This window comes from Actinia tenebrosa, unplaced genomic scaffold (assembly GCF_029948245.1).
Source record: "Actinia tenebrosa isolate PJP-AT-01 unplaced genomic scaffold, QUT_ActTen_1.0 PGA_scaffold7__59_contigs__length_16204524, whole genome shotgun sequence".
Lineage (NCBI taxonomy): Eukaryota > Metazoa > Cnidaria > Anthozoa > Actiniaria > Actiniidae > Actinia > Actinia tenebrosa.
The window spans coordinates 4,293,254-4,317,162 of NW_028292584.1; the positions used below are offsets into that span (position 1 = coordinate 4,293,254).

The 23,909-nt window shown below is 35.4% G+C and overlaps 3 protein-coding genes across 3 annotated transcripts; 1 reads left to right on the top strand and 2 right to left on the bottom strand.

The window, feature by feature from the left end:
• Positions 1–1,094: 1,094 nt before the first annotated feature.
• Positions 1,095–6,302, bottom strand: LOC116298376 (MOB kinase activator-like 3). The gene is made up of 9 exons (XM_031706797.2): positions 6,154–6,302; positions 5,887–5,952; positions 5,603–5,687; positions 4,799–4,892; positions 4,510–4,573; positions 4,158–4,227; positions 3,584–3,699; positions 3,401–3,487; positions 1,095–2,821 (listed from the first exon to the last, which is right to left on the bottom strand). Exons 1-9 carry the CDS (start codon positions 6,211–6,213, stop codon positions 2,792–2,794), a joined length of 672 nt encoding a protein of 223 aa, XP_031562657.1. The 5' UTR covers positions 6,214–6,302; the 3' UTR covers positions 1,095–2,791.
• Positions 6,303–6,465: 163 nt separating this feature from the next.
• LOC116298391 (V-type proton ATPase subunit C 1-B) lies at positions 6,466–14,398 on the top strand. Its single transcript, XM_031706814.1, has 15 exons — positions 6,466–6,689; positions 7,102–7,169; positions 7,625–7,676; positions 7,990–8,023; positions 8,125–8,219; positions 8,332–8,423; positions 9,071–9,169; positions 9,592–9,660; positions 10,056–10,148; positions 10,361–10,454; positions 10,641–10,706; positions 11,015–11,046; positions 11,171–11,210; positions 11,934–12,026; positions 12,613–14,398. The coding sequence occupies exons 1-15, from the start codon at positions 6,567–6,569 to the stop codon at positions 12,703–12,705; spliced, it is 1,143 nt and encodes a 380-aa protein (XP_031562674.1). The 5' UTR covers positions 6,466–6,566; the 3' UTR covers positions 12,706–14,398.
• Positions 13,312–23,887, bottom strand: LOC116298390 (pre-mRNA splicing factor cwf19l1). Its single transcript, XM_089039885.1, has 17 exons — positions 23,750–23,887; positions 23,571–23,655; positions 22,949–23,144; positions 22,535–22,614; positions 22,201–22,332; positions 21,563–21,681; positions 20,144–20,228; positions 19,257–19,391; positions 19,101–19,167; positions 18,614–18,658; positions 18,400–18,479; positions 17,737–17,829; positions 16,654–16,676; positions 16,432–16,525; positions 15,991–16,104; positions 15,658–15,755; positions 13,312–14,995 (listed from the first exon to the last, which is right to left on the bottom strand). Exons 1-17 carry the CDS (start codon positions 23,764–23,766, stop codon positions 14,857–14,859), a joined length of 1,602 nt encoding a protein of 533 aa, XP_088896011.1. The 5' UTR covers positions 23,767–23,887; the 3' UTR covers positions 13,312–14,856.
• Positions 23,888–23,909: the final 22 nt, after the last annotated feature.

Genomic DNA, 23,909 nt, shown 5'->3' on the forward strand with positions numbered 1-23,909 from the left:
GAAAGTTTTTTCTCGCTCACTTCCTGAATAAAATGAGGACTTCAGACTTTTATTATTATATAAATGTGATACTAGGATATGCAAAAAAATAATTAATTTAATAGTTAGGTGTGGCTGTCCAAATAGCACCAGTATTCAACCATTTCAATTGGACATTCCACCTATCACCTCTTTCTGATTCAATTCACGAAAGCCATTCATAGCTGTCAAGCTTACGGCGCGTTTAATTTCCCACTCATCCCAAATTCAGACAATTTAATGGTTTTCTTAAATGCGCCATAACACATCGTTTTTAGAACTTCAATAACGTATTTTGGCTATAGGGCTTTCCAGCTGATATATCAAAAACAAAAAGCACTCGATCAAGATCAGCTGACATTAAAGAATTCTAGAGTATTCGAAGGCGAAGATGTTTCTCAACGTGATATTTCGCGGTATTCGCTCCAATGCTTCAAGCAATCTTTGCACAGCGTTGGCGCACGGAATCAAGCTGTCCCAAGTTCCCAAGTTCTAATAAAGAGACAACCTAGTTTCTCTTAGTAGGTTGCTGTTTTGTTTTTTTTTTATAAATCTTTCTTTTTTTTTTTGGAAAATCAGGAATCTAGTGATTGAAAATTGTGGCATTTTTAGTATTTGAAAGGGTAGGGATGATCTAAACATATAGCAAAAACATGCCCAACCTCTAAAATTTTGGTTAGACTTCTAGACTGCGAATTTTGAAGGTTTTTTAATTTAGGAAAATCCGGAACCCAGCATGAGTGGACTGGAATGAACTTCGCTTAACTGGATTGTGCGGATCGCAGAACGTTTTTACGCCGAATTTGCAGCTTTTTTTCTGTGATTTTTATTCCAATATTCATAACTAGTAATTTTATCCTGAAATTGTGCCAAAAATCAAGACTTAAAAAAAACATGTTTTTGGGGAGATTATACGATTTCTACATGTAGTTGAACGAATGCCATTGACAAAAAACCAGTCAAATGGTAGCTACACCCAAAAAAAACCATTAATATCTACTAATAACATCTATTTAAGACTTAAATGTTTGACAGGCAAGCGCAATTATTCTACTAAAGTAAATAAACTGACAAACTAAAATTATTTTTATTTATTGAATTAAATATACTACAGGAATTAGCGACCCTGAGTATGTATGGGTAAGAAAGTGAGTAGAAATAGATATATTAAAATTTTATAACACTGTTTTACAAACCATAGCATAAACTGTTTTTTTTTTTTTTTTTTGCATGCGCATCCAATCTTGATGGGCCAGGCCAAAAAACTAAAGAATGCAAATTCAGTAAAATTGAGAAACCAGTTTTATATTTAAAGAGGAGAATAATCGATGTCATGAATTGTTTTCCAAAAATCTCATAGAAATGTATGATAATTCTCATTATAAAGCTCCTGTTCTGGTATCGTGGCCCGTCAAGTTTCTTAAATTTGGATGAGTACGCAACCTTGAGAAAAAGGTCTACTGTAATTTATCTTCTAAAGTAAAATATGTTCACAAATCACCTTAAAACTGATTTGAAAGCAACTCACAATTACATAGTTATGAAGGAATAAAATGGGAAATGATAATTTTTCATCCAAAAATAAAATTGGGAATTATGGAACATAGGTTACTGGGAAATGGAAATGGAGAAAGAATGGAACTGGCATTAAGAATGGAAGTTTTATCCACTTGGAGTATATCAACTTACAATGACAGAATCCTGATCACGAAGGGATAAAATGGGAAATGATATTTTTTGATCCAAGAATAAATTTGGGGATGGGATTTAGGTTACTACTGGCCAAATGGAATGGGAATGGAAAAAGAATGGGACTGTGATTAAGAATGAAAAACTTCCATCCATCCCACAAGATTCCATCCATTTTTTCTTATTATTTTGGCAAAATTTAGGGGTACATGGGGCTTGGGATTGAGATGGATTCAGAGCCATAAAGAGTATTTAACATGCACACACAATATTTATGAAGCAGTCAAGGTGCATATAAATCATAAAAAGTATAGATATTCTATACCTTACTGTATAATTACTTCAGCGTGTAAGAAAAAACACCGACCATGGTGCATGGCCAAGTGTACATAAAAACCATGCATACGGGGCCAAAATGTAAAGAAATAATATGGTGTCAATAGACCTCTTCGGCTTGGGGTAATATTTTCCCATTTCAGGCCACATGTCATTCCCTTGAGAATAAGATTCTTTGTTTAAGCTGTATCCATATTCATGTGTCTTCTCATGTGCAACCGATTGCAAATCTTAAACAAAGAAATGATACTCTGGGGAATGACATGTGGTCTGAAATGGGAAAACATTACATCAGAGCCGAAGAGGTCTATTAGAATGCAAAGTATACACTTGTTCTGTATTTCTTTCCTTCTAGCATTCAGGAACACAACAATTTTGCAGTATAAGATTAGAATAAAATACTGTAAATTTGGCCCTGGATGATTAAATTTCACCCTGCCGTGTGCCATTTTGGACTCAAGTGTATGCATAACAAATAAAAAGATTTATTTACTAACCACTATCTTAGAAATATAATTTCATAAAGTTAATGCAAATATCATTTTCAATAATAGAAACCTTCGTGACATTTAAAAAGTTTATAAACTGTGATCATAATCACAAATATAGAATAATTTTGTCATTTCCAAATTTTTAGGAATTATCAAGAGTTATTTTTTGTGAAAAATGTAAAATCTTGATGAATGTAATATTGAACAAACAGTTTCAAGACTCAACCATATAAAAATATACCACTGTCCTTTGGTCTTCAAAGACATATTTTTTCTGTCATAATTTTCTATGAAAAGATAAAATTAATTTTTTTTATTAAAGTGAAATGCATGGACTACAAATACAGTATTGTTGTTGCTTGAGGTCATGATAATGATAGTGTTTGTTATGATACTAGCAGTGCTGATACTGATTATGATTTATAAGGATGATGACAGTGATCTGCTAATGATGGTGATGTTGGTAATGATGCTGATATGATAGTAATGATGCTTGAGATGATTATAATTCAAATGATGCTGAGGTTGATGTTAAGTATTTGTTGATGATGATGATGATGATGTTTTTGATGATGTGTTGTTGATGATGATGATTATTTTGATGATGATGTTGATGATGATGATGATGATGATGATGATGTTGATGATGATAATGATGATGATGATGGTAATTAAGATATTATTGTTGTTGTTGCTGTTGATGATGACGATGATGATCCATGAGGATGACGATGACGATGGTGATGTTGATGGTGATGATGATGACCATCATGAGTATGATAACAATAATGATAATAAAGACAATAATAATAGATAATAATAATAACAAATACTCATAAATTAATCATTCAGTGTGTAATGCTCACCAAAGGTTCCAGTTCTTTTGGCTCCACCAGTTTGTGCTCGGTCACAAAGTAGTAAAAATGTTTGTAACATTGATTAACATGGGCTTCCTGTGTAGACAAAAATAATTCATTGGGATTCCTGTGGTACTCTCCCACCATGCATGGATCCCAACCATTACAAGGAAGTACAATAAATTTACTTACAGCTCCTAAAGTTTGTACTTTATCAAAATGATGGATGTATACATGAACAAAGACTCTAAACAGTCTGGTTAAGATCTTCTTAGCTGATGGAAGAAAAACTTTAGGAAATGGAACATCTGAAAATTAAAAAAAAAAAAGATTTGGGTTAGCCATGCCCTTAACTTGGTTAGATCAATCCATAGGATGTTTCAGAGTTGGGACTGTAAGTTAGCTGTACCCTAACTTAGATCAGCCCAGAGGCTGTTCTAGAGTTCGATCTATGGGTGGTGCAACAATGAGAGCGCAGTGTGACCAAGGTTTGAATCCTGACGGGCATGGTGTCATATGTGAATAAAGTTATTCGTTGGTTCTGTGCTTCAAGGGTTTTACAGGTTCTCCAGTTTTCCACCCTCCGCAAAAATCAACTTCTAAATTCCAATTGGCATTTCAGTGGATGAAGAGCCACTCTCTGGAAATGCCACTGCTAAATCCTATTTATTTTATTTTTATTTTCATTTAGTTAGCCATGCCTGAATTACATAAGTCCAGAGGTGGTGCCAGGGTTTGTTAAAATTTAGGTTATGGTTAGGCACACCTTTGTCTACTGGGAAAATGTCTTCGTTATTGATTATGTTCTCAATCCAGTCCATAAGCAGTGCTACATACTGTAAGATTAAACACAGATTTATATTTCAAAGTAAGAACATTTTAAATAATGAATGGAATAATGAATGTATGAATGGAGGGGAAGAATGAATAGGCAAAGCATGAATGAATGAATAGGGGGAAGAGGTAGATAAATCAAATCAATTCTAAAGAAATGAATGGATAGATGGATGGAAGGATGAATGGAAGGATGAATGGAAGGATGGCCATGGATGGAAGGATGGCCATGGATGGATGGATGGATGGATAGATGGATTGATGGATATTGTATTGTACATTACCATTCGTGCTGGCACAGCTGCTGGTTTTTTGTATTTATCACCATCACACCAGAAATATTCATATCTAAAAAATAAAATGATGCACATTTTATGATACAAGTTTCGTAACTTAATTATCGCATTTCATAAAAATAAAGAATAAAATAACAAGAACGAAATAATTTAAAAGGAACTATAACATTCCTAAATGGACCACTCTGCCTAAATGGGCCATCCCCTGACTTTGATCAGCTGCAGACGAGGGGCTGTTTATTTTAGGGTATCAATTAAATCTTAAGTTTGAACTTACTTTGGTCCTCCACTCATGGTTGGGCAGGTGGCATCAGTGCAGTATTCAGACACAGTACCATAAATGAGGTTTACACGATTAAAAAAGTCAACGACTAAAAGAAAACAGAAATAACAATAAGAACAATTTATTAAATAGAGGATATTACATGGGCGCGCGGAGATACGAAATTTATCTTCGAGTGTTGAAAAGATCTCTCACAAGTGAGCGCAGCGAACAAGTGAGAGATTTTCAACACGAGAAGATAAATTTCGTATCTCCAAGCGCCCATGTAATATTCTGTTTATTATATATTTATCAATGAAGTATGTTTTGGCTTTTTCAGGCAATTCTTTCCTTGTATTTTTGAATAGCCATCGCTATGGTGTTATTTTCACACGTGAAAATAACATGTTATTTTCACGTGTGAACATATCAATTTTTCGAAATAGAGAAAAATAGATATTTCATTGGTAATTATATAATAATACATTTTAACATTCATTACCTTGCCAGCTTTTGCTTTAATACTTTAGAATGGGACAAATATATTCATAAGAGACCTTTCATTTATTTTATCACGAGGATAAGTTCAATTCAATTGAAATGAAATCATTCAAACCAAGATTTTCCTAGACGAATATCTCTTTTGAAGGATGAGACAAAAGATTTCATATTTCCGAAAATTGCCACAAAAATCGCAGCACAAATCGCCGCAAAAATCGCCAGTTTAAACGGGGCTTAAGGGAAGGGGAGCGGTTAGTAAATAAAGAATTTGAAATAAAATTGAAAGTTAATCCTAAAGTCTTTGTGATTTATATTCACCGTGCACGGCAACCCAATCATTTGGATCTTCTCCAGGCGGGAGTTTGACACAATCCTGTAGTGAAATCCCCGAATGAAGTGTGGCCTGTAAAACAATAGAAACGATTATCCAATTAACAGCTGTAACCTTTAAAACTTTCAATTATTAAATCCCATATATTATCCTCCTTGGTATTACACGCCTATGAGTTCACTATCACAGAATCAAGAGTCGAGAGTTATATTTTTGAGATGAAAGTGAATTATTCATGGCAACAAAACTTTTGGCACGATTCAAATATTACCTTGGCATGTTTATGAAGTTCGTGTCGAAGAGTTCCCTCTCTGAATTTCTTCTTAGGCCTAAAGGTCTAGATGATCATCAAAATTTATTAATAAACTTTTAAACGTATAAATAAATGTCTGAAAAGGGGAATATAGCAGTAATCTTGAAATCAAATGTTTAGAATTTTTAGTAAATAATATATTTACAAATTAATAGCACGCATTAGTTTGGCGACAGATCTATCGCCTCAGCTTCAATTTACTAACAAAATACAATCGAAACTTACCTTGTCCTTCGCAAAAAAGTGAGATAACCCCTTGTTTTGTTTATTGGGTTTAGCAGCCATTAAAATAAATTAAAAAACTGCTTTTGGAATAACTCTTCCTGGGAAAAAATAAAAGTTTGTAGAGAAAGTCGTAATTAATAATTTTTATTCGTAACTTTACCGATTATCAACCGGAAGTCGTTTCATTTCCAAAAAAGGAAAAACACGATTCCAAGCGAGTTATTATTGACTAAAAAAAGTTTGGAATTTTGATCGATTTTTATTCGTAAGACTATGAGCCCGCGAGGATAGATTCTAACGCATGCGTAAAGAAGAGCAAAACAGAATCGAGAATTCTCTTCAATAATCGTGTTGAAATCCTTCAAATTTCTTGGTTTTCAACCCTCATATTAACCCCGATCGTGAATCCAACTATGGCAGAGTATTGGCTCGTTTCTGCTCCAGGGGAAAAAACTCCTCAACAGACGTTTGAAGCTCTGAAAGCACGAATGATAGGGCTTTCTCCAGTGTGGAAATTCTCGATTCCTGAACTCAAGGTAGGCTTACATGTCACATTCTATTTTAGGATCACTGGATAAAACGATATCTTAAAGCGTTCACGCCTCGTTCAGATATATTGATACTAAATTCACTAACGTTTTTGGCCCATAGCTGTAATTATTACACTCGTACATATTTGTACAAAATAATATACCGTACTCCTAGTCATGTGACCATTAGCTTACGAGTAGTTGTATACTTAAATATAGTTAACTTTTAACTATGATCTGAACGAGAATACAAATGAGTATTATATATATTTAATCCTTCTAATGATTTTTTTAATTATAACATTGGCTGTTTTTTATTTTTATTTATTTATTTATTTTTCATTTCTGTCTAATACTGTTATTCAATCTGGTACTGTATAATTGAGTCTTACTCTTCTGTCATTTGATCGTCATCTAGGTTGGTACTTTGGATACATTGGTTGGGCTGTCAGATGACTTAAACAAGCTGGATTTATTTGTAGACAGGTGAATTTAATCATATTTTGTTTCCATTTTTGTAGATTAGTAAGAGAGTGAGTAACTGAAATAGTAAATGGATGGATGAATGAATGAATGAATGTAGTATGAATAAATAAATAGATGGATAGAAAAATGATGAAGTGGATGGAAGGATGAATGAATGAAAGAATAAATAGATAGATAAATGCATAAAGTATTTAGTGGATGGAGTGAGGAAGGAATAAAAAGTGAATAAATCAGAATAGTGAATGGATGGATGAATGAATGAATGTGTTAATTAACGAAGAATGAGCCAATGATTATATACATGGTGAGATAGATAAATCAATAGATTTAATGGATGGATCGATGAATAAATTAATGAATGGATAAATAGATAGATGGTTGAGTAGCTGGATAAAATAAATAGCTGGCCAGGTAAACGAGTAAAAAGTAATTTAAACCAAACATTTCTTTTTCAGTGTGACGAGGAAAGTAGCTCATTATATGGTAGATGTTTTGGAAGAACATCAGGTATGTTTTTCTTTTCATAGTTTCAGTATTTATATATTAAGATAGAGTACAAACACTAGAATAGTGTGCAACATAAATGTCACTAATAGTGTTATTTTATGCCAATTATGTTTCTTTTGTTTAATAATTCTTAGTACTATTTACTGCCAAATAGTGATAACTATTGCACACATTTAGTGTTTGTACTCTATACTTTGGTGTTACTGTCTCCTTGCTTTACAGCAAGATTGATTGGTGATTTGGTTTTTCACTACTGCCAGTCAAATCTAAATCTAATCTAATTTATTGCTATAATAATTATCTTTTATCCTAGGACCGAGTAAAAGAAAACTTGCTCGCAAATGGACGTAAGTTAAAAAAAACATTTCCACCTTGCAATTTTGTCATGAATTTTATGTAAATCAACTTTCACGTATAACCCTTGTTTAATACTTCTTTTATTTTTCAGAGGAGTTATCAAATTATGTCACTAAATTCCAATGGGACACAGCTAAATACCCTATAAAACAATCCTTAAGAAATATAACTGAAATCATCAGCAAGGTATGCATTTAACAATGATTAAACTATCATTGGAGTTTACCTCTCTATCAAGTTTTTTAAATATTGTATAGTAAAGTGGTTTTATATATGTCTCCTTTTTTTCATGGAACAGCAAGTCACACAAATAGAACATGACTTGAAGTCCAAAGCTCTGGCTTACAACAACATTAAAGGAACACTGGCATCTCTTGAAAGAAAATCCACGTAAGTAAGAGGCACAAGGAAACAAATATAAAACATACACAGGGCTGTCAACTCTCCCGGATAAACCGGGAGTCTCCAGATTTTGGACTGTATCTCCCGGTCTCCAGATTAGAGTCTCAAATCTCCCGGATAATCCCCGAAGCTGACCATTTTTTGTGAGACTCGACTTTCACAGCCATAATATTCCAATTATTTTATGTTGTTTGTGTTATTTTACATCGCTAACAAAATCAAAACGTTCCTCATAAACTGTTCTTGCAAGCAGGCCATTGTAATATAAGTGATAATCTGATTGGTCAGAAATAAACCAATCACATCAAATGTTACAAAGTGAAAGACGTCTTTTCGCGTGCTTTTTGACTCACTGTGACGTCATGTCCCTTCTTCAATTCTTCAGATTTGAATATCTCAGGGTTGACAGTCCTGCATACAGCTCAGAAGGGTGCAATATCATTTTGTGTCATCTTCAAATCAGGGGTTTTATTAAGGGTCAGGTATCGGAGAATGCTCCAGCAAATGAGCAAAATTCTCCGGTTTAAACTGCCATTTATAGCTTGGTTGTTTGTAAAAATATTCCCTTAGACTCTCTCTCTAGTTCATAACCAGCTCCTGTCATTTCAAAACTGATTTAATTTTTTTCTGTTTAGGGGAAGTCTGCTCACAAGAAATCTGGGAGAACTAGTTAAGAAAGAGCATTTTGTTCTGGATTCTGAGTATCTGACAACATTGCTAGTAGTTGTACCTAAGTATGTCTGTATCTTAACTATTTTTTAACTTAGTTATCCCATTTCAGACCAGATTTCATTCGCTAGAGTATCATTTCTTTGTTTAATAGTATTATACAACTCAAACAAAGAATCTTATTCTCAAGGGATTGTATGTGAGCTAAAATTGGAAAACATTACAAAACACCCAAGCTAGATGGAGGAAACCAGATGGAGTGCAGTTAAAACGAAATAAATAATCTTACTTCAGACATTATTACATAAGACCCAAAATAATGCATTTTGGTCTTGGAATATGTTATAAAGTATGCAGTATTCAACATTTTTTGAAATAGCTGTATAGAACAAAATCAAAGATTATAATGTCTGTTTATAAGTGATTTAGAAGATTATCTAAACACTGTTTGTCTTGTTTGTTTTTGTTTTTTTTTGTTTTTTTGAAGGGTTCTCTTTGGTGACTGGAAAAACAAATACTGGAAATTAACAGACATGGTAGTGCCAGAGTCTACCAAGTGAGTTGTAACGTGGGAAATTAGATAATATTATACCCTTGTCCCAAAGGTGTTCTTAGTATCATATTTAGTAGGCCTATGACTTCAACTAAAAAAATCTAAATTTGTAAGGGAAGTAGTATAGGTTTTGGTGAGAAATTTTTTTAGTATCAAATAGTTAGTGAAGGGCAAACTCTCATGTACTAGATTACAAACACTAAAGGTGTGCAAAACTTTGCACTATTTAGTAGTAAATAGTGCTAATTAAACAATAGAAAACAATAGGATTAGCATAATTTAGCAGTATTTATTGGTATTTATGTTACACACTTATAGTGTTTGTACTCTAACAACTTGAGAGTAAGGTATAATCTTAGATAATTACTGGTATTTATTTGTTGTTTTTGTGTTATCAGATTAGTGTTTGAAGATAATGAACACGGCCTGTTCACTGTCACTCTGTTCAGGAAAGTCATTGATGAGTTTAAACTTCATGCAAGAGACAACAAGTGAGTTTTTGGTATCGTCAACACAGGGTCAAACCTAATTTATTTTAATGAAAGCTGGGTGAGGGTTGATTTAATAGAAGGGTCATGAATTTCTTACTGAGTTATAGGGGGATACCTTACAAATCTCCCAGCCCTCCCCACCCCAAATAAAAATCATACCTTTCCCAAGCCTAAATGATGTTGTCAAACCCTCAATGATCTATTTTCTGTAGATTCCTGGTTAGAGATTTTGTTTACGATGAGAAAGAACTTGAGGCTGGCAAAAATGAAATTTCAAAGCTTGAAACAACAAGAAAGAAACAATTTGTAAGTCTTCAAAATATTTTGATTTTCATACATGTCTGGGAAAAAACTATACTTTTTGGATATCTTAACTTGGGCAAAATTTTTTCCCTTTCGGATTGTGTCAGAAATGGGAAAAGATTACACCCAAGCTGTTATGAATCTATTATTTTTTTCTATTTATTTTCCTTTCCATTAATTGTCCATCAGGGTCCACTAGTAAGATGGCTAAGAGTGAACTTTAGTGAAGCCTTTACTGCATGGATCCATGTCAAGGTATAGTGTGTAGTTCCAAAAATTATCCATACCCCCCTCACAGAGGAATTTTTTTCAGACACCCCCCCCCCCCCCTGCCCCCCCAAAAATTCCAATTTTCTTCCATACGATCTCTGTAATTCTCGTTTTTTCTCTGACCCCCTACTCTTCGGAAATTCCAAATTCCTCTGTGGGGTGGGTATGGATAATTTCTGAAACTACTCATTGTCACGTCACATACTACATGCAGTTGCACTGTTGTCATGGAAACATGTCACTAACCCTCTCCTTGCAGTTGCATCATAATTAATATTTTTTAAATGTTTCAGGCACTTACTGTTTTTGTGGAATCTGTATTAAGGTATCTTAAAAACGAAAATCACAACTTGTGAATTTTTGAATAAATTATTTTTATGTAAGCATGCACAATACTACAACTTGAAGCCTGTCTTTAAATTATGATCGTTATACTTTATTATTCTTAGGTATGGCCTTCCCGTCAATTTCCAAGCTATGCTCATACAGGTGATTGAAATAAAATTTCCTTTATTCTGACCTTTCTAATGTGTTCCCATCTCAGACCATTTCATTCCCTTGAGTATTATTTCTTTCATAGACCCTTTTATTTTGGCTGTAATGTATCCCATTTCCGACCACGTCATTCCCTTGAGTATTATTCCTCTTATGGACCTTTTACTTTGGGTGTAATGTTTTCCCATTTCAGAATGCAAATCATTCCCTTGGGTATTGTTGCTTTTTTGGACCCTTTTACTTTGGACGTAATGTTTTCCCATTTTAGACCATGCCATTCTCTTGAGTATCATTTCTTTGTTTACTGTGATTTCCACAAACATGCGAACTCTGTGTCTCCGAGCTGCATGCTAAAATTGTCTTTTCACTGCTGTCAATCAAACCTAATCAGTCGGTACCTTTCATATTTTTGACTGGCGGCAACAAAAAAATTTTTCAGCATGAAACTAAAATACGCAGAGTTTGCATGTTTATGAAAATGTTGTGCATGAAAAGACACATGAATATGGATAAAACTCAAACGAAGAATGTTATTCCTAAGAGAATGACACATGGTCTGAGATGGGAAAACATTACACCCTAGCTAGAGGTCTTACCCAAGTTTTAAGAGAATCAATGAGATAATATTTTCTTCATTCCGACCAGATTGTTGTTTATTGAAGTGTCTTCTTATAAAAGATAATAAAATTGAAGACCATGTTTTTTTCTTAACACTAGCCATCCAAGAAGACTCAAAAGAAGATTCGTGATGTTCTGAGTTATGCTTACAGCCATCTGGAATCAACGTCATACAACTCTGACATAAATGATGTAAGAATTTAATCATGATTATTATAATGTAGCTCTCTCCAGCTTATTCTATCCCTTCATCACATTCCTCCCTTCCATCCATCCATCCCTGCCATCCATATCTTCCATCCATCTGTCCTGCCATCCATCTGTCATCCATCCATCTGTCTTCCATCCATCCATCCCTGCCATCCATCTGTCTTCCATCCATCTGACCTGCCATACATCTGTCCTGCCATCCATCTGTCATTCATCCATCTGTCTTCCATCCATCTGTCTTCCATCCATCCCTGCCATCCATGCCTTCCATCCATCTGTCCTGCCATCCATCTGTCTTTCATCCATCTGTCCTGTGGTCCACTCCTACCACAGTGGCCAATCCAAAACAATTTCAAGGGGTGTGTCTATTACCTGGAAAGGCATCACACAGCGCCCTTTTTAGGTCTTACCTTATGTGGCTATAAACAGATGTCTTATATCTGAAAGAATATTTGAATAGCAGACTAGCAGTTCTAATAACGGTGGCTTATAATCAGGGGGTCTGTAACCAGGATTTTACTATATTTTGAGGCAGTTTTTAACAGTTTAAAATGTTTTTTTTTATCAGCTTCAGGTTGATATTCCAGGTTTAATCATGGCACAACAGGAATACTTTCCCTACGTGTTCTACCAAGTCAAACTCAATCTACTTGATAAATAATCTTATGAATTCTGGTCAAATTATCCACCTTCTATATCTTCATTAGCATGGAAGCCAAGTAAAGAACTCTTATTGTTATTGAAGCGTAGGTAAAGCAAGTTCTGATCAATAAATAAGGGAACTCATTGGAAATGCTAAATAAATGGCTCCCTGTTTCAAACACTTTAAATTGACTAGAATTGCCAAGTTTCAATCAGCTGATAAGAAAGTCTTTAAATCTCATTATCTGCTCTAAATAGCAGGCACACACTGACCACCATGTGCTGTCATCCAGAAGAATGCTACTGAAAAATTATGATCCAGCTGATGATTATTCCACATGAGACAGGAAATTATGTCAAAAGATATCGAGCAATATTATTAACATTGTTATTAATGTTACTACATGATGTAGTACCTATTTCAAAGGGAAAGTAAAATGTTAGTGGGATTCTAGTTGTCCTGAATCACCTTTTGGGGGCTAAGCCTGAAATGCGGACTAGAATCTTACTTTTATTTTAACTCCCCAGTGTGATCGTTATTCAGACTTCCAGTATCAAACACCTCAAACATTTTGTGATAACAAGATACCAGTGCACAAGCAATGCAGACTAGAATGTCCTGAAATGCAATGCAGACTAGAATCTTACCTTCATTTTAACTCCCCAGTGTGATCGTTATTAAGTCTTCCAGTATCAAACACCTCAACCATTTTGTGATAACAAGATACCAGTGCACAAGCAATCTAGTTACTAAAAATTCTGCTACCAAATCCATGCTTTATTCTCCATAAAAAGTAGCATAATCTTTTTATTTTTGAACTGTACAAGAGATTCATATTCTTCAATTTTGAGAACAGACACATTTTATTATTCTGCTACTAAAAAACTGTCTTGTTCTTAGTTTGTCTTCTTCAAAACAAGACACATCAACATTAACAAAATTAATATTACTGTCTTTACTCAAGTGAATGTATATGTAAATAAGAATTATCTAGGGAATGTTATGATTGGGGTATACTTAAGGTGGTGTTACACAAGACGATTTGCAACGAATATTTTTCGCACAACACCGTTACATTAAAAGTTGGCCTTGTGTAGCATGGCACACAGTTTCGATTTTTAGCAATATTTTGTTGAGGCAACATGCTGCAGGTTTTTGAAGGAGGTTTAAAAACTCATAACATTGTTGCTATCAGTAATTTTGTGTTGCCACGAAGCCACCTTTTAATGCAACAATGATGTGATGTGTAACATCACCTTTACAATTGCTTTTATTTCCAAGCAAGGCCACTCTGCAAATAGTCATTCAAATTAGCCAATCACATTTGAGTATTTAAACAATGAAATTCTTTTAAATTGTAATGGACCTATCTCATGTGACGGCCATCTTGGCTTGGACAATAGATTCACCTGCAGCCTCGCATTCAGGTGCTTCAGAATGACAACTGAATTATTATTTCAATTTCAATATTATTGAGATGCTTTATTAACAGTATGTGTGGTAGAATTGGTAGAGGTGGCCTTCCTTGGTATAGTCAGTCATTCAATAAAATTCTTCCTAAAGATGCTATTGCTATTTCTCAGGTGTAGGTATTAATAACAAATAGATATCTAATAATTTATAATGATTATTACTAAAGTTTGCAGACATTAGGGAATTAAATTTTGCTGAAAATATTTGTGAACATTGAAAAATAAAAAAATGTGATATAGCTATGGTATTTTTCTTATTATGAAACAATATTAATTATAAAGGAGAGGTGCATAACTGATACAAAATCCTATTCTACGCTTCTCAGTTCTCAAATTTTGTCAGTTAAATATGCATGTCATCAGGGACAACATCAAAAGTATTCGATAGGAAGCAAGTGTGGGTACTGTGATTTTCAGTAGTGTTGTCCCTGACTACATGCACATTTTTATCAACAGAACTTTGTGAAAAAAACTTGAACTACGAATATTTATTTTAAACGATTTTTTAAATTTTAGCAGAACATGAAATCATACATGAAGAATTAATGGCATTTGTATCTGAAATGTATCAGATATTTAATCACTCATGTTCCATAGGCTCCCTTTACATGCATCTTCTGTGAGCACTACTTGCTGCTACAAGACTCACATTACTCCTGCTCAAATGTAAGGTGTTGGATGACAGTTTTTCATCTACTTACAGATTAAAGTCAAAAGGCTGGAATCTTTTTCTGAAGGCACCAGCCAACTGCTTTTCTCTGTCCATGGAGACCTTACACTCTTTCCAATCTGCTCTGTCAGGCATGTTAAGGATAGCATCACATGCTAGCACTTCCCTGGATGGGATAAGGAAAAAATGAAAGAAAGAATGGGAGAATGAAAAGAGAGGTAGTCCACTCGGCTCCCTACTCTGAGGTTCAGGTTCTGGTCTCAGGTTTGATTCCTAGACTTGGCATTACGTGCAACTAGAGTTTGTTTGGTCTCTCCCTTGATTCAAGGTGGCATACGCAGCTAACACGTCTATCACCACTGTGAGTCCAACAGGTCTGGTCGCTGGTTTGAGCCCTATGGTTGCCACATGTGAATTGAGTTTGTTTGATGTGTTGTTCTCTCCTATGCTACGAGGGTTTTCTACGGGTTCTCAGGCTTCCTCCCTCCGTAAAAATCAACATGTGAGTTGAGCGTTGTGTGCACAGAACATTGAATGTAGTGGTAGTGCGTGTGAGTGAAAAGTGTCTCCAATTAGTGTGAAAGTGCTAGAACGACTAGATACTTAAATAAAGTAATTTATTTTATTATTATTTATTTACTTAAGTAGTTTTCTCCATGTTCTTCTGTTTTCCTACCTCCAAAAACCCAACACACAAAATTCTAATTTTATTTGTGAGTCAGCCATGCCCTGATTTAGATCACCCAGGGATTGTTTCAGGATTGAATAAAAAAGATTAAAATTGAATGTTAAGAAGAAGGAAAGGAACAAAGAAAGGATGTACAGTACCTGCCGAACTGTAGGTCCATCTTGCCTCGTACTCTGTGTAGCAATCTATCACCATTATTGAACTCCACAACAAAATAGGGTGCACCAATAGGAACAGCCTTGAAATGAAATCATACAACAATGAGGTAAGAAATTACTACCAGGACAAACAATAACCCTGAATATGAGGGATTTGGGTCCCCTCCCCTCCCCTCCCCTCCTCTCCTCTCCTCTTGTCTTTTCTTATCTTCTCTTATCTCCTTTCATTTCCTCTTGTCCCTCACTTCAAACCCCTCAAACGCAAGAGTTATGAGAACAAAGGTGAAGGCAGTAAAATTGCTAGAGATGACTTACCTCACTTAGTGGTTTTCCCACTAGTATTTCTTTCATTTCCATTCCTCTCATTTCAGCTTCTTCTTTGAATATCTTCTTCAGTGATGTGTCCTCCATTTTTGGAACGGGAACAACCTGAGAAAGATGTATAATTGAAAAAATAGTGAACAACAAACTGAGGAATAAATGAATGAACAAATGAATAAATTCATGAAAGGATGGTGCATGGAGTGAGGAAGGGATGAATAAATAAATGGAGGGAGGGAGGGAGGAAGGGATGGGGGAGGGACGGACAGACAGATGGACAGATGGATGGATGAACGGACGGACGGATGGACAGATGGATGGATGAACGGACGGACGGACGGATGGATGGATGGACAGATGGATGGATGGATGGATGAATGGACAGATCAATGAATGAAAAATACTTAAAGAACTGGAAGATCTTGTTCCACTAACCTGAAGCTGCAAGTGTTGAGTGTAAAAATTTCTTTCATAAATAACACAGGATTTTCCCTCCTCACTAAACATTCTCTGTAAAGCTTGTTTGAATCTAGATTTAGTCAAGGTATACACAGATAATAAGCTAATGCAGACTTACGATAGCAGTATTCTATACCATACAACATTTTACACAACATTGTCAAATTATTGCACAATATAATTTGAAACTAAGGATACTTCTCAGTTTCCATCAGTGTTTCCTACAAAGTAAAACAGAAAAAGACTTACATAAAAGCAATCATGTGCAATCATTAAACAATAGAAAGAAACAATAGAAATAAAGAAATAATACTCAACAATTAGTCTAAATGGGAAAACATTCCCCCCAAGCTAAAAGGGTTTATTGAGGAAAAAATAATATTATGAAATCAGTATATGATTATTTTGAATAACACATTCACACAGTAATGATGATGATGCTGATGATGCTGATGCTGCTGCTGATGAAGATGATGATGATGATGATGCTGATGATGCTGCTGATGATGAAGATGATGATGATGATGATGCTGATGATGCTGATGATGCTGCTGCTGATGAAGATGTTGATGGTGATAATGAAGATGATGATGATGATGATGCTGCTGCTGATGAAGATGATGATGATGATGATGCTGATGATGCTGCTGATGATGAAGATGTTGATGGTGATAATGAAGATGATGATGATGATGATGCTGCTGCTGATGAAGATGATGATGATGATGATGCTGATGATGCTGATGATGATGAAGATGTTGATGGTGATAATGAAGATGATGATGATGATGATGCTGCTGCTGATGAAGATGATGATGATGCTGATGATGCTGCTGATGATGAAGATGATGATGATGATAATGAAGATGATGATGATGATGATGCTGCTGCTGATGAAGATGATGATGATGCTGATGATGCTGCTGATGATGAAGATGTTGATGGTGATAATGAAGATGATGATGATGATGATGCTGCTGATGATGAAGATGATGATGCTGATGATGCTGATGATGCTGCTGATGATGAAGATGTTGATGGTGATAATGAAGATGATGATGATGATGATGATGATGATGCTGCTGCTGATGAAGATGTTGATGGTGATAATGAAGATGATGATGATGATGATGCTGATGATGCTGCTGCTGATGAAGAAGATGATGATGATGCTGATGATGCTGCTGCTGATGAAGATGTTGATGGCGATAATGAAAATGATGATGGTGATGGTGATGATGATGATGGTAATGATGATGATGATGATGACAAATGACCTACCTCATTCAGTTTTACAGAGGATTCAAAGTGTGCAATGGGACAAATGAGAATATGATCATCTACCAAACCTCCTTTTGCAAGTGCAAGATAACACTGTGAATAATAAAAAAAGAGTTAACTTAAAAATAGCAAAATGGTTTACAGAGCATTCCCATGAGAATAGAAAGATAAAGACATTGCAAAATCAAATCCCCCCAAGTGACATGAAAGATCTGTGTGGAAGTATAAATGTATTTCAAAAAACGTTGTCGGTCAGAGATCAGTCAGAAATCTTAAATCTGAGATGGTGCAAATTGTTCATATATTTAACAAATAGACATCAGTTTTTTATGTGTCTTTCCTCTTATTGACGATAAATTGCATCATCACATTGTCAAAGTAGTGTGGATCTGCATACTACTTTGACAATGTGATGACAAAATTTATCGTCAATAAGAGGACAGACACATAAAAAACTGATGTCTATTTGTTTTTTACGATAACAAAAACGATAAAAACTATATTTCTAAACTTCTCATTTTTAGCGATCAAAACAACCAACAGAAAGAGCGTCTGTCTGTCCTCTTATTGGTGATAAAAAATAACCAATCAGTGAGTGAGAAATTTGTAAGTTATCGTAAAATTGCTAGACTAACAACATTTTTTTGAAATAGGTGATCTTACCAGGTTGCCCACACTAAGAACAAGATGTTTCTCCACTTTAGGACTGCCAAGACAGAACCAGCAATCACCTTTGAGGGGGGCTGAATGATTCAAATCAAATTAGATACAAGATCAATAGAATATCTGCCAATGGAGGGGGACTGGAATTTCTCAGGGGTGGGGAAAGTCTGTGTAGGGTATATTTTGTGAAGTTTCAGGAAGTACTCAAACTTACGTGGACCAACATGTTGTCTTGGCTGCCTTTGTGGCTGAGACCCATCTGTTAGAAAAAATAATCAAAATATCAAAATAGTCATTATCACTATCGTTGTTATTATACTTATCATCATCATAATCATTATCACTATTATCATCTTTACCATCATCACCATTATCACAATCATCATCATCATAATTACCATTGTCATCATCATCATCAGTCTCCACATCATCTTAATTATCATCAGTTATTCACATCATCACCATCATCATCATCATCATCTTTGCCATTGTCATCATCACCATCATAATCATTGTCATCATCATCACCATTGTCATCATCATCATCACCATCATCATCACAATCATCATCATCACCATTATCATTACCATCATTATCATCACCATCATCACACTATAATCATCACAATCATTGTCATCAACATTATCATCACCATCATCATCATTACAGTCATCAATTCCCATTTCTTCATTCAACTCACCATGTCTTCTTTTCTGTCCTTGTTTTGTCGAACGGCTCATGTCAAAGAAAAAGCCACCTTGATCTGTCTGCAATCAAGGATACCATAAATTAGATATCCTTAGACCATATATAGTTAATTCACACAATTATTGTATTGATCTTACAAAACTATTACCTTTTCATGAAGTGATTTTTCAGATGAACTTAGCAAGAGTTTATTGTATGGAAATTCAGTGACATCTTCCGGCTGTTCTGTTAGTTTGGACTTTTCCATATGACACATGGGAACAATGTTGAATGCATACATGTACTGTAAACAAAGGGAACAAAGAATCTTTATAGGACATGGTGGGATTATTGGCCACTTAAAGTGAGTGGAGGGAGGGAGGGAGGGAGGGATGGATGGAGGGAGGGATGGAGGGAGGGAGGGAGGGAGGGAGGGAGGGAGGGAGGGAGGGAGGGAGGAAGGGATGGATGGATGGTTGCATGGATGGAGGGATGAAAGATGGATGGATGGATGGAGGGAGGAAGGGAGGGAGGGATGGATGGATGGATGAAGGGATGGATAGATGGATGGATAGATGGATGGGGGGAGGGAGGGAGGGAGGGAGGAAGGGATGGATGGATGGTTGCATGGATGGAGGGATGAAAGATGGACGGATGGATGGAGGGAGGAAGGGAGGGAGGGATAGATGGATGAATGAATGGATGGATGGATGAAGGGATGGATAGATGGATGGATAGATGGATGGGGGGAGGGAGGGAGGGAGGGATGGAGGGATGGATGGTTGGATGGATGGATGGATGGATGGATAGATGGATGGATGGAGGGAGGGAAGGAGGGAGGGAGGGATGGAGGGATGGAGGGATGGAGGGATGGATGAATGGATGGATGAATGGATGGATGGATGGATGGATAGATGGATGGATGGAGGGATGGATGGATGGAGGGATGGATGGATGGAGGGAGGGAGGTAGGGAGGGAGGAATGGAGGGAGGAATGGAGGGAGGAAGGGAGGGATGGATGAAAAAATGACCATGATAAACAACACCCTGACTTACCTTTTTCTTTTCCTTGTTGCCAACATAAGACAGAGAGATAAACCTAGTAACATGTCTTGATGGCTCTTTCAAAACCTGATGATTTCTACAAACACGAGAAAAACAAATCATTATGTCAATTATTTTATGGGTTTCCTGTGTCATAATTGTATTGGTAAGGACAAAAGTCCCTGTGTTTCCAAGGCAACCGCAATGATTGCCTGTTAGAATGCTTCCCTATAATTGGCTGATTATTCTTGAAACATATCTCACTAGATAAAATTCATGCAACACTTCAATTGTACAATTGTAATTAAATTTTTATTAATTTTAAAGAGCAGTGAAAGAAAGCATTATATGAAGACAAAGAAAAAATTTTTTTTCATTACAAATTATTTGTTATTTATTTCATTTTCATATAAATAGCCAACTTTTGATATTCTTGTTGAGAGATCAAGCACAAAGCGGTTTAGAGTCAAGGCTCTGGGGAAACAATAGCGTAATCATGATAATTATCCCTTTGTTCCCCAGAGCCTTGAAGGATAGTTTTGTGCTTGATCACTCAAACAACCTATTCTTTAATTTTTTTATTTTATTTTTTAAATATTTTGAAATTGGACAATCAGCAAATGTAAACTATTAAAACCACACATAAATAGTAAGTTTAAAATTAGTTCAAATATAAGTAATCGCTTCATGTGTTACCCAGGTCTATTGAGTGTTCCATGTAGTTTATCAACGAATATTTGATTTTAAGGACAAATGATCAGTTTTTATCAATAGTAAAAAGATGCTAATACTCAAAAACTTTAAATTTCTTTCTGAATTCCACATTTTAAGAGATATTTTAATTTGAAAAAAACAGGAATCATGTAGACTGAGGGATTGGACTGTGGAAATTTGTTTTTCAAATTTCCAGCTTTTAAAAGGGTATAGATGATCTTGATATGCAGAAAAAACACGTCCAACCTTTAAAATGTCATTTGCACTTCTAAATTCTGTATTTTGAGCGATTTTTTTATTTTGGAAAATCAGGAACCGAGCATAAATGGACTGGACTGGACTTCGGTTAGCTGGATTGTGCGGAACGCATAAAAATTATTTTGTCTAATTTTCAACTTTTGATAGAGTATAGATAATATTTATACAGAGAAAAAACATATCCAGCCTACAAAATTTGATTTATGCTTCTAAATTGTGAGTTTTGAGCAATTTTGTTATTTTGGAAAATCTGGAACTGTACATGGATGGACTAGACTTCAGTGAACTGGAACATCCGGATCTCAAACTTTTTTACACCAAATTTCCAGCTTTTGTCCTATAAATTTTGCATTAAATATTCATAACTAGTACTTTTGAGCACAAAAAACAAGATTTTCAAAAAACCATATTTTGGCAACCATTATTTGCCAGTTTTTAATGGCAATGTGTTTAAGGTACCTGTAAGGCGCTCTTTCATAATGTATACCATCTACACTAGCAAAGTGATATCTTGGACGTAATTTATAGCAAAGTCTTGAAACCAATTTTGAGCCATTAGGAACTGACAGAACATCAGGCTGTGACATAAAATAAGAACTACAGTGGAATATGCTCAAATGAAAGCTTATAAATAAACCTTCCTAATCCTTTGACCTTAAGCTTCTGCTATCTCCCTCCTTGGAAATTTCCATCCCCTCCATGGGGAAGGTATAGATATTTTCTGGAACTACACAATATAACATTCTCAGACCCTCCCCACCCTTTGGAAATTCCAATTGCCCTCCATGGTGGAGGTATGGATATTTTCTGGAACTACACAATATACTTCTCAGACCCTCCCCACCCCTTGGAAATTCCAATCCTCCTCCATGGTGGAGGTATGGCTATTTTCTGAAACTACACAATATACTTCTCAGACCCTCCCCACCCCTTGGAAATTCCAATCCCCCTACATGGTAGAGGTATGAATATTTTCTGGAACTACACAATATATCGTCCTCCAGACCATCCCTCCCCACCCCTTGGAAAGTGCAGTTTTATCTACCCAGGTTATGAGGTATGGTTGGCTTAAAACAATTAGGTAATATATTACTTACTGGTTTGCTGGTATATTCAATGATATCTTGAGGCCAACAACATGTCAACAAAATATCTACTCCTTGAAACTTGTCTTCATTGGACTTGTTTGAAAGGGATTCTACATCTTCTTGAGAAAAAGTACTACCACCCTGTTATAAAATAGCACAAAATCTTTAATTTTTTGAATGGGAATTAAATAGGACATAAGTAAATCACTTCTAAATTCCAATTCATTCTGTGATTTAGCAGCATTCTGTCTTCAATCAGACCAGAGATTATTTTAGGGTTTGATAAATTGGAAGATCTTAAAAGACTGATCAGGGCAATCATAAAGACTAATGGCTTCTTTACCTTTATCCCACTAGACTGGTCTGTTCCACTAAGATAAGCAATTTGTAGCCCAGTTCCTGTTGTCAAAATTCCTTTTCTTCCTAAAAGTTGCATTTAGAATATTATTCATACTAAAAGATTATAAACTTGATAATCTATCCACCCATTCAATTTTATCAATCCTCCCATCCATCTATTCTATCTTTTCCAGCCATCCCATGAGTGGGCCATCTCTCAATCCATTTTTCCCTCCTTTCTGTCTCTGACATCCATCCTCTCACACATCCAATCCCATTCATTCCAGCCATTCCATCCCATCTCATTTCTCCATCTGTCTTCAAAAGCCCATTTATTCCAGACATTGATATTTCATCCATCCATTGATTTAAGCCATCTTTAAAATGATAGACAAAACATATAGTAAAAGTGGATTACCCAGAAAGGTGATATTCTCACAGAGTTCTTTTCCATCTTCCAAAAAAGATGAGTCAAAATATTTCATCTCTTCTGGGTCACTTGGTCCCAGGATATAAGTTGCAATAGGAGCAAGAGTCTCTCTGTTCACATAGGAATCCCATTCCTTCTTATTTTCATCTGTGTTGCCGAAAAAACTTCCAACACAAAGCAGCAGCTATAAAGTAAATAAAAAGAAGAGAAGTTCAAATGAACTGTACTGGAATTTTGGACATTATTAAAAGTAAGAAGTACAGGAAAAGAAAATATATGTTTAATTTTATAGGACCACCAGCCACTCTAATGCTGCTTCGCTGTCCTTTTTTTGGGGTCCATGGAAAAAGTTGCTTCAGAGCCCCCCTAACCGCATGGATATACAGCTGCTGAAATAATATTCATCACCCTTAGGATATTGTTGTTCTGGTTATTGTTATTATGATTGTCATATTATTAGGTCCCCAACCCTTCCCCCCACCGGAACACAGGCCAGTTTTTTCCCAACTCACCAAATGTATTTCATAGACAGTAGTCCCCCCCCCCCCCTCCCCCAGAGTTCGCCGCATAATTTCACAGACAAATCAAAGGCTTGTTTGAAAACACTCACTTCGAATTCTGGGTTTTTTTTCAGAATATTCTTGACTCTAGTATAAAGCTGGTTTATTTTACCATTCACTTCGCCACAAACTAAACTGGAAAAAAATAATACAGCTTAATTTCTTGGAACTTCTGCATCATTTTTAACAGGAAAATTCATACAAAATTACACAAAGTAGCACAACTTACACCTTCATCGTCGTCATTCTGACTCTAAAGAATTTATTTCGTGGTGTCAAAGTGGTTTAACATGAATAAATAACCTTGAAAATGCTGAGTGAAGATGAAGAATTTCTGCAAGAAAAGAAAACCAAATCTGCCGCCATTTTGAATAAGCCTCGTTTGGGTG